Source organism: Diachasma alloeum, unplaced genomic scaffold, assembly GCF_001412515.2.
Source record: "Diachasma alloeum isolate Michigan unplaced genomic scaffold, Dall2.0 Dall_scaffold_00742, whole genome shotgun sequence".
In the NCBI taxonomy this organism is placed as follows: Eukaryota; Metazoa; Arthropoda; class Insecta; order Hymenoptera; family Braconidae; genus Diachasma; species Diachasma alloeum.
Window position 1 is genome coordinate 189,014 of NW_021680872.1, and position 11,120 is coordinate 200,133.

Genomic DNA, 11,120 nt, shown 5'->3' on the forward strand with positions numbered 1-11,120 from the left:
GGGGGGGGGGGGGGGGGGGGGGGGGGAAGAGGGGCTAAACTTTAAGGACTATACACCTTTTCACCAAGAGGTGGGTGTATCGATCGTACCTCAACGGTAGCACAACAGAGAACTGCAACTGGGGTTTTTGTCTGGTCATGTCTGGGGCGCACTGAATTCCACCTTCAACCAACCTTTTGTTAGAAATCCAAATCTACCCCTCTCAATGGATGCAAAAATAACGTTTCTATGGCTTTGGTTTTACACTTATTGTGAAACCCGTGTCATACCCTCGGGATTGTTTCACCAGTCGCATCGAATTTTTATTGAATTAAATGGCAAAGGGTGAAATAAAGTACGAAATGGATTCTAAATCTCCCCTTTCAAAGAAACCAAAATTGCTCAAAATCAACGTTTGAAGTTTCATTCGTCATGTCCGCACACCTCACACTGTTCTGTTTTTCACTGTTCGATTTTTCCTACTATTAGTATCCAATGGAGTCATTTTCAACCTCGGAACTTCGGTTCTCCCGAAATTTTTCCTCTCTAAAGAGTTAATGTATCCGAGATCCTGTTATTAAGGAACGCTTGCCACTCGGATCGCTCCCACTGATAAGATGCCCTCACGACTTATTTTTCTGTGAAACTTCGTGGATCGATTATGCAAAAGCACAAGAGTACAAGAGTTCATGTCCAACAGGGACTTTTCGACTCGTTAAAGAGGTGGATAGCGAGTTAGCGAAAATATTTTTCCATGTTTCTTACCTTGCGTGCTGCCGTTCACCTGATTAGCTGATGGTACACCTGGATAGAGGGTTGAGGGATGCGTTGATGCTTGATTACTATTCGATCCAGTACACGACGAGTGAGAATTGACAGTCGTTGAGTTGGACAGTATGGTATTTTGTTGTTGGTGTTGTTGGCTGTGTGGTGCATTGGTAAATTGAGTGCCAGGTATCGTTGATGATTGGTGATGATGTTGCTGGGGGGTCGGTGGCTTCTGATTGTACGTATCGTTCGTCGGACCTTCAAAAAAAAAAAACATTTTTTTCCATCAGTTTTTTCATTCAAATGGGATTTTTTGGAGGAAGGGGTGGGGACGGGGGGTCGATAGTAAACCCATTGGAAAGCTCAAAAATTTTCCAATAGATTGGAAAAAAAATTGTCCGATTTGCTCCTATAGAACCCGAGTTACAGCTAAAAATGTGGAAGTGATCTGGGGGTCGATAAATGATCTATGAACATTGATATAGGATTTTTGCGGGTTCTACTGGGACAAAATGGATGGTATTTTCTGTAATTTCACAGTACATCTCCTGATCTATCGCATGAAAAATGAATCATTCCTTCCTTCCAATGAAACAAATTGTAAATGATCTAGAAATCGATGAATGATCTATAAAAATCGCTTGAGCATTTTCTCCCGCGAACCCCTGGACTAAAATGGATATTTTTTTTCCTTTGACGCTAAATTTGTTAATCTATCCGATGGGGTCATTTCGACCCCATCAAGTGGACCTAAGATTATCGTATTTTGTTATTCGATGAGAATGCAGAATTTAACCTCTGCTATGATGCAGTGTGCACCCACATGGTCCTCATTAGTCAAACCGCCGATAAACTCAGACATATAATCCCTCTCCACCTCCTCATGCACTTCACCCTTGTTACAAGCAGTGTCTGAATTTTGAATGTCCAGTTGGGTGAATATTTCCCGTGTGTGTTAACCCCATTTCGACTCACGGAAACAGCGAGAAAGTTGAACTCTCCTGACATTAATCCAAAGGATGAGTAAATAATGGTTTAGGTGGAGTTCAAAGGTAGTTTAAATACAGAGTAATGAGCAAAATTAAAGAACTTTGAGCTTGAGATGGACAAATTGATGAATAAGTCTAATTAATCGTCACCATTTCCTCTGTATTTCGCTGACGCCAATAGCTTTTCATCCCCAACTCAATTAAATTCTCCCATTCGATCTGTAGAATTTATCTCCCCTGTCATTCTAAACAACAAAAAAATTGATAAAATATGGGAAATGTTGGGTGAGATATGTCTCCTGATCTGACAGTGCAATCGTGCTCCACTGACCCCGCAAAATCCCTCCCATCTCTACTGAAAAAATATCACCGGCTCTTCATCACGATTGAATTTATATTCACCAGGGTAAATAGAAAAAAATGTGAATTCACGGTGGTAAACCCGGGGATTTTCACACCCTGCGCAAGCGCAGAATCATCAAGTGCGGATAAAGGATCTAGAGTGTCCCAGTGGTCTCTCACGTCAATTAATTCCCCCAACCTTCCTTTAAGTTTCTCATCGCATCGTAAGTTCATGCTATCGTGAGTTTCCATTAAAAAAATTAATTCCATAATTCATTAATTATCACTCAAAAGAGGAACTTGTGAACTTTAAACAGCTTCATCATGCGGTCAGGGGAATTGTCCCTACCAAACCTGATCATAGAACCATTTTGCCCCATCCATTCTTCCGTAAACAAAAAAAAAATTTTTTTCAGCAATTTGTCGTTTTTTATAACTCCAAAAATAATGGGGCAAATGGGTTTATGACCAGTATTTGGAAGCGGAAATTGTCCCGACTATCCACTGGGGTTATTATCGACCCCATTTTCTCATATATTGTGAAAAGTCGATGGTAAGTTTAAAAAATTTGGAGTAAATCCCTTTTATCATCAGCCGGTAAAGTAGGAAATTTACTTACCCTCTTCCGGTATTGGTGAGGTCGGACTGTCTGGCAGTAGGATTCCCTTCTGCACGAGCTCTTCTCGATTCGCTCTGACAGAAATTTTTCTCTCCAACGCTGAAATTATTGAATTTTGATAATTGAATTTTTTTTTTGCTTTTAATGACGTTCAAAGTTTTAAGTTCAACTCACACTTGGGGTGTGAGAATTTAATTTAACGCGAGAATTTCAGGATTTTTGGATGTAATTAGAGAGATATATCACTCACATCTAGAAGCAGCCTCGAATTTATCCGATTTCTTTTTTCGTTTCCACTTCCAGGGCTTGAATAATCTACCGAATGCTGAGAATTTACTTTTTCTTTCCAAAGGTGGTGTACGGGCCCCTGAACCCAGGCTATTTGTTCGGAGGGCTGCGCCATTTTGTTTTTTTGCTGAAATAAAAAAAATTCAATTAATGAAAATCGATCGAAAAATCAATTCCAGGGGAAAACAGATTTCAAGGTATTTCGGATGATTTTTCATTTTTTTTTTTCATTTTTTGCAAGAAATAAAATTGAAGAAAAAAATTGACAATGTATTTTTTGGTAACTTCAGCTAATGGAATGTGCCAACATGTGATTTTATCTTATCGCAATAATTATGTAACGGCATTCTCTCCTTATCGCCTAGATTTCAAGATAAAGCGTCTCAACATGAATGAAATAGAATGTCAATAATTGTGAGAATGAAGTAATAATCGGTTGCCCGTGATAAATTCATTCCTCTAACCCGAGGAATTGAATTTCAGCCCCGCCCACAGCTCAATCCCCCCATAAAAAATCACTGTAAAATAATGTCGACTCCTCCCCGAACAATGAATGTCCAACAAAAAAAAAAAACGTTAAAATCACGGGGGACAAAAAAAAATTGAAAGTTGTTGTGCGCGCAGTAGTAATTTTTCATTGAAACATCGAACGGCTTTTAGGGTATTAAATCCAACCTCTGGAGTCCTATGTCGGGGCAAATACTTGTATATACATGTTTGTTGGATAGTGGTTGCACTCTCGTTTGTCGCTATATCGGGGAGGGAAATCGATACCCGATAAGTTCCTGATGCAGGGGTTTGAATTTACCGGTGGGGAATGGCTTGTCGATTACTTGACGGGTGCACTTGAGTTGTGCATGCCGATGGCCCACGTTAACGAGGAGTAATTGGCACACAAGAAAAAAAAATCCCCCCCAAACCAACATAACTTGGATAAACCTCAATTTTGCAGGAGTTATCGGAGGAAGGGGTGGGAGTGGGGTGTTCATAGTGGTCCCATTCGATAGATCGGAAGAAATCAGGTGGAATGAAAAAAAAAATCGTCCATTTTGCTCCCATAGAAGCCGAGTTACAGTGGAAAATGTAAATGATCTAGCGATCGATAGATGATCTATAACAATTGATTTACGATTTTCTCCCAAACTACTGAACCAAAACGGACGATTTTTTTTTTAATTTGATGGTAAATTTTTCGGCCTTCCCTGTACAATTAATTCCACCCCATTTTGCCCCATAGACCCTAACCTACCGTGAAAAGCCATGTAAAAATCGTTAAATGATCTATGAAAATTGATTTAGGATTTTTTCCTAAACTACTGCCCCAAAATGGATGATTTTTTAATAATCTGATGAGAAATTTCCTCAGCTCTCCAATGGAATTCATATGATCCCGTTATTCCGGGTATTTGCAGTGGAAATGTAGATATTACAGTAGTATCCCCAGATTGTTGTCACCCAACAAGATCGAGTTGACTGCACCCAGAAATGACATTTACCAGTTGTCCAAGGTTTTGGCTGTATAGCCATTGGGTTGTCAACCCGGCACAGGTAATTGGAGACAGAAAACAAAGTACTCCCCCACCCCCGCCCTCTGCCGCCTGCTACCAACAGTAACCATGGTAACACAGCCCCTCCGTTACGACATCCCTTATGTGAGCTTAATACCCAGTGCCGTCAGTTCGGCAACCTCTGGTAGCATTTATTTTCCACTCCTCCCTGAGACACTCTTTCATGTATTTAATTTGAGTAACGATGCATTCGACATTAACGTTTAGAATTTAATTTCACGTGAGTAATTGTCTCATTTCGCTCAATATTTTGAGAGAGAATTTTTACCGTAATTGACGATATTTCGCCGTCTCCGGTTGTACCAGCGAGGGGGGAAAATCGTTATGGTGAGGATCAAGTGAATGTTACGGTGCTTTTCAGCGGGGGTTTGAGAGAGGGGCTGGGCTATATGGTGGGCCGCTGTTACCGTTCATCATTTCCCGATGGGGAGGCCGGGAATTTTTTTGTCAAGTGGTGAGGAGTGGTGGAGAGGGAGACAAGTGCAGTTAACGAGATTTTTTTTTTGGTTTCAATTTTGATACAGAGCTTCAGGCAGAATGAGATATATTCATGAAGTTCATGCATCAAGTAATTTTCCAAAAATTACTGAGCAATCAAACTGATGAATGCTGAGATGATTTCACAACAAAAATGAGCAGAACCTATCGTCTTTTGATGATTTCGGAAAGTCATGGGGTGAATCGTTGTTCTTATCTACTTGGAGTTGACGCCGAGTTTCCCGATCTTTCCAGTGGAGTTGAGTTTAATCAGTCCGGTCGAGTGGTTCCTTCGGGGATCGATAATGAAGGGGATTTGAGAATTTAATTGGGGAAATTTCAATGCAAGTCACTCGGTGTAATTGTTCAAACGGCCGTAGACGAGCATCAAGTAGTAATACGAAATGTCGTCGATCATGGTGGAGTGGTGGAGAAGGAGGATCAGCACTGAGTGTGCGCAAAATAAATCCAATGGAGTACAATGGAATCGGGGAGAGGTGGACAGGGGGCAGAGAGACGCATCAGACTCAATTATCCTCCAGACAATGAGAAAATGTCGTCTTGGGATTGAAAAATAAATGAGGAAAAATGGTTAGGGATATTTAGGAGCGAGGGAGAGACTACCTGTGATAAAAATCCTCTGCGAAAAATAATACCTATTTTTTTTAGGGTTCACGTCTTTTTCTGTATTGCTTTGAAAAAAATTGAAATTGAATGACAATGATGGAATGAGGGAGAGAATCATCAAAAATATTTTCAACGCAACATTTAGCACTGAGAAATAATTCATTCTGCCAATAAAATCCATTTCAGACGAGCAAATGCTTGAAATTTCCCCACAAAATATGTCACTATAAATTCGTCATTGAAATAAATTGTATTGACAGAATTAATTTTCTCTTTCTCAGAGGAAATATTCTCATTTTTTCCGAAATTTAATACCTAGATGAAAAGTTGTTTTCAGCGATGGAAGAGGAAAGAATGAGTGCAGCATCAATAATCGAGGGAGTGCTCTGTGAGCCCATGGCCTTGTTTCCCCACTGCACTTGAGGGGGACGATTTCTCGACTGATGAAGCGTGGTTAGGTGGCCCCAATTTTCCACAGTTTTCATGACCGCAATACCGTGAGAACTCATTTTTACCTTCAAACATTCATTCATTGAGTTCAATCCTTTAGGTTTGAAAATTTCGAAAAATCCCACAAAAATTTTTTCGAAGGAAAAATTCTTTCACTCGTTCTTTCATCCAAAAAAGCATGAAAAAACTCTTATTTTTCATAAAAATTCTATGAACATTTATCAAAATCGAATGGGGTCATTTCCGACCCCACATCATAATTTCGATCCACCAACTGGGGGAAGACGATCGATGAAATAATGGAGAGATCTCTCGTCTAAAAAACAAAAGAATCTCTTCTCCCTTTTTTTTTTAAATCCCTGGAGCAAACTGGAACCAATTCTCCCGTCCATTCACAGAAAATTGATTTCATTGAGAGAAAAACCGCTGATTCATAGAGGAAAAATCATGGAATTGTGGTTTCATTCATGTAAGATGACGTAACCCCTCCATTTTCAATAATAAATCCATTATTTTTGGCCTACAGTATCCGCCCGACTAGTGGGAGAACTTCCGGAAGTCGCGGAAGGGGAACAAATGTGGCTCATAAAAGCGTTGAAGGCAATGGCGAGCGTACGACTAGCACCGTTACTCCCGTATGTGTAAAATGAAGTTTAAAAAAAAAAAATAAAGCATGGGAGTCGAAGCGTGGAGGACCCGTCTCTCTTTCACTCGTTTACCTTCGCAGCTGGCGAGCTCATTTTTCTTCCGATCACAATTGTGTGTGTATACGCAGGGGGGGGAGGGGGGGTAACGTAGGTGATACGTAGGACACGGGGATAAGTTGGGTGTTGCACAGCTTGCGTACTCATGCGATGCGTCATGAGGAAAAAAAACGTGTATCATTGGGACCGTGACTGAGATTTATTCTGTGCCGTTGTCATTTCATCGGGAATTTTGTTACGGGTTTTCGGAGGGGGAGAGGGGGTTTACAATGACCCCACGGGATAGATCGAAAAATTTCCTTTCTAACGAAAAAAAAAATATTCATTTTGCTCCCATAAAACGGGAGTTACAGCCGAAAACGTAAAATGATCCAGAGATCGATAAATGATCTATGGAAGTTGAATAAAGATTTTCTCGTGATCGACTGGGGTTAGATCATTTGATGAGACATTTTCCCACCTGTTGATCTGCAAAAGGAATTATCCAGTGTGCTCTTATAATCAGACATACAGCAGGAAATATGAAAATGATCTAGAACATCGATAGAGGATCTACAGAAATTACGATTTTGAGATTTTCTTCGAATCTATTGGGGCAAAATGGATAGTTTTTTTTTCAATTTGGTGATGGAATTCCGCTGTTTCTACCATCACAGAACCCGATCATCGAGAAGTTTGAAAATGATCTAGAAATCGATAAATGATCTATAAAATTTCATTTAGGATTTTCTCCTGATCTATTGGAGCAAAATGGAGTTTTTTTTCTCAATTTCATGAGATTTTTCCGGATCTATTGAATGGGATCATTCCCGACCCCGCACCATTACTCCGACCCGCCAACTGGAATGAGGAGAGTCGAAGGAATAATAGAGAAACACTCAAACTTCTTTAACTCTTATTTTCAACAGGATATTGACTCAGTACGTGCTGTGCATGTCACAGAAGGTCGCATACCACTCGCTCGCGGGTAAACATCAGGCGAACAATCGCATACCACCGAGGATTGGCAATACATTCGCCATGGCGGCTCCACAATATGAAAGATGAAAAAGTTGAAAAAAAAAGTGATGACCCTGTTATTATTCCTATCGTTCCCGTGGGTTCACAACCCACCGCTGGACAAGTAGGATGTCAAAGTCAGTGACTTACTCGACCCAATAAAGCTTGAATAAATTACCGAGACAAGTGGAACAAAAAGGTGAATGTTTTTTTTTTTTTCATGCCTACGCACACTCACAATGCCCACGCGGCCAATGAGAGTGAAGAAGATGTTGGGAGATGATGAATAACTAGCCCACACATTTTTTTTCAACAAAAGGAGATGAATTCCGGGAATTTCTCTATTTTCGCTACCGAAGTTCTACTTTTCAACCAAAAATCAGATTCAAAAAAAAAAAAAAAAAAGAAAATGAAGGTGTTTTTTTTAATTTGTAGATTTCTAGATCTGTCGATTGGGGTCACTATTGACCCCATATTTGACTGATGTAGGCAACTTGATTTCACTCACATTTACTGTTTTTCCGTTTTTTTGTTGAATTTGCAGGCTTCAACATCACGCCATTCCCCACCCATTCACATCACAACGCGAAAGTATGTAGAGCGATTATTTGACTTTTTCCACTGGACAGTATTTTTCACAAACTGAAATAAATATCTGATAAACTAGTTTTTGCGGATGGTATTCTAGCAGCGACAAAAGTTCCACTGGCGCTTGCCACTGCTCAAGCAATCACTCGAAGGCTCCTCGAAAAGTCTGGAGCGTTGCCAGAGGTGCGAGAGACTCACCGATCAACGATGAGGAGTGAGGAATGAAGAATAAACGGATGAAATGAATAGATGAATCAATAAAAATTCCGGTGGGCTTTGCGGACAGTTGAACTCATCCGGATGGCGGAGAGAAAATTTTTTCAACTCGAAAAGTCGTAAAATGGGATTTTTCATCGATTGAGATGAATCGTGCAGGAAAATTCCGCGTGGAGAAACGAGCGGATTTTTGTTTGTTTGTTGCGTTCCGCTGGACGTCTGAATCATCCGGAACGTTGAATAATTGCGGAGGAATACTATAAAATCAAACGAATCATTTTGTAAAAATCCTTTGAAGATTAATTGTTGAATGGATGGAGATGGATTCGGCAGGAAAATTCCGCGCGGAAAATTCTGCGCAATTCTCTCGTGGAATTCCCGTCCGCACGGAATTTTTCCCTCTATTGCATTTGATCTCACAAATGAATACGTCTGAAAGGCGAACGAACCTGCGGAAATTGTTTGAAAAATTCCTAAAAATTCGGCAGGTTTTATATCACGCGGAATTTTTTTTACCGCAGGGACCGATTTTTTTAGTTCATGCTTTCAAACTCATCTCAAAAGTAATGATAATTGCAGAAAAATCACTTGATAAGATTTTCCAAGGACGAGAAGTTGAGAAAGGCATTTAAAACAATTCCGCAGGCTTTACCGGACGGAATTTTTCCCTTCCTTCCTTTCAAATTGTTTTCTGTTTCCAACAATTGGAGATGTGTTTACATTGGCAGTGGCCCTAAGTCGTTGATTTTTTCAGTAGAAACATCGGTCGAGGATGATGAAAAACCAGAAGGCAATTGGGTGCGTTTGTATGAGACAGCAGCAGTCAGTGTCTATTTCTGGATTGGTGCGGTCGCCAGTGTTACTGAGGATAAACATACCGCGCGTTGTGTGTTGTGCGGTACCAACGACCCTGCTGAGGGGTACTGGCGATGGTTGAACGGTCAAGGTTCATCCAATGATGTTTATTAAGAGGGATAAATTCACGGTGAATGAATCATATTCGCGGAAAATTGTGAATAACAATTTTATTTTATTTTCCGACAAATTGCATATTTGAAATTCGGCAAAATTTCCTTTCTTTTTCTAAACCGGAAAATCACTAAATTGAAAGGTGCTGAAAACCGCCCTTTTTTGTGCAAGTAAATTGTTATTTTTTAAAAATTGAAAAAATAAAAAAAATTTGAAAATGAAAAATTTTGTATGCAATTCAGTTTTTATTGGTCATGCGGCGGAACTTAATGATCTACAGAACAGGGTCATTTTTGACTGCGTAAACGTGAATGTTTTTTTAGAAGTCTGATTTTTCGGTGGAATTCAATAAAAAATTTATGTAGCTGTAATGTGCTGTCGTAAAGAGCATACGAGCTCATATAACTCCCAAAAGGTAAGAAATTGAAGCGAAAAGAATGAGAAAACTAGCATAAAGCAATGAAACAGAATCTCGGAATGCTGAAAATTGTTTCCGCCTTTTCTCACGTTTTACGATATTTTTTGAGCCAAAAAAAAAAATCATTTCTGCGAGAGAAATGAGTCATTAAAATTGTAAAAATATTTTCCTAACGGTCTTCATAAAACTTGAGCATTCTCTCCCACGCTTGAAAAAAAAAATTGTTTGTAAATAATTTGAGCCAATTGTTTTCTCAGAAGCGAAAATATTTCTTCTTATCGTAAAAACAAGTAACAGTGATGATGATAAAAAATTGTTAATAAATAAAGATGCAACCGACTCGACCATGCATGACGCAACGAGAGTAATTACACTGTATTTCTCATGACGATGAGTGCAAGCAGTCCCTGTTTACGAGTAGAGGGAGGCACGATTGCCTCTTGGAAGATGCTCAAGATATTCTAGATTAGAGACTAAATTCCGAGAATTAATTCAGCTTGCGTTTTCACTTGCATATTCCTTTTTTTATTCACTTTTATCTCGACGTTATTCTTTTTTTGGCTCGGGTCAATTATGGAGTTAATTGAGATATTTATAAACTGCACTTATGGAGGTCGTTAAACTCATTAAAAAACCGCCTTCACATGGAAAAAAGAATTCAAATTTCCTCGCAGCAGAAATAATAGTCGTAAAGGAAATGTTTTTTGGAACGACTGGGAAATTCATGGAGTGGAAGCTAGCCGAAAATTCGTTTGCCGAAAATAGGAAAGCAGTGGTTCTCACGCTCGACCGAGTTTCCACCCTTGGAAGATGATTTAGCAGATTATTAAAGGCCGACAAAACTTGACAAAACTAATATCTATTAGCGTATTGAGTGCAAGACAATTAACAATTAACCATTTGTTTATTGTAGTTAATAATAATATGTGGATTTTGGGATTTTGGGGTTCTAGAGGTGACAAAACTCTGAAATTGCGAGGGTACCTTCAGAGGACCCCCACAGACTTTTGTCACCCCACAAATGTCAAAAAAAATATCAATTGACATTTTCCATTGATTTTTTTAAAAGTTAATTTTCTGCTAACCTGATTACTTGCATTCTAATTATGACAAAAGTCT

The 11,120-nt window shown here is 39.4% G+C and overlaps 1 protein-coding gene across 2 annotated transcripts in view; it reads right to left on the reverse strand.

Annotated features, from left to right (window-relative positions):
- The window catches only part of LOC107044439 (phosphatase and actin regulator 2), a 61,907-nt gene that overhangs the window by 39,382 nt on the left and 11,405 nt on the right, over positions 1-11,120 (reverse strand). Inside the window, exons 1-4 of one of the 2 annotated variants that reach the window (XM_015266307.1) lie at positions 8,319-8,488; positions 2,948-3,112; positions 2,698-2,796; positions 745-1,005 (exon numbers count right to left, since the gene is read on the reverse strand). In XM_015266307.1, the coding sequence (XP_015121793.1) occupies positions 745-1,005; positions 2,698-2,796; positions 2,948-3,112; positions 8,319-8,364 (571 nt within the window). In that variant the 5' untranslated portion in view covers positions 8,365-8,488. Of the gene's footprint in view, positions 1-744; positions 1,006-2,697; positions 2,797-2,947; positions 3,113-8,318; positions 8,489-11,120 lie in introns of those variants that run through there. The other variant, XM_015266306.1, reaches the window with a different exon arrangement.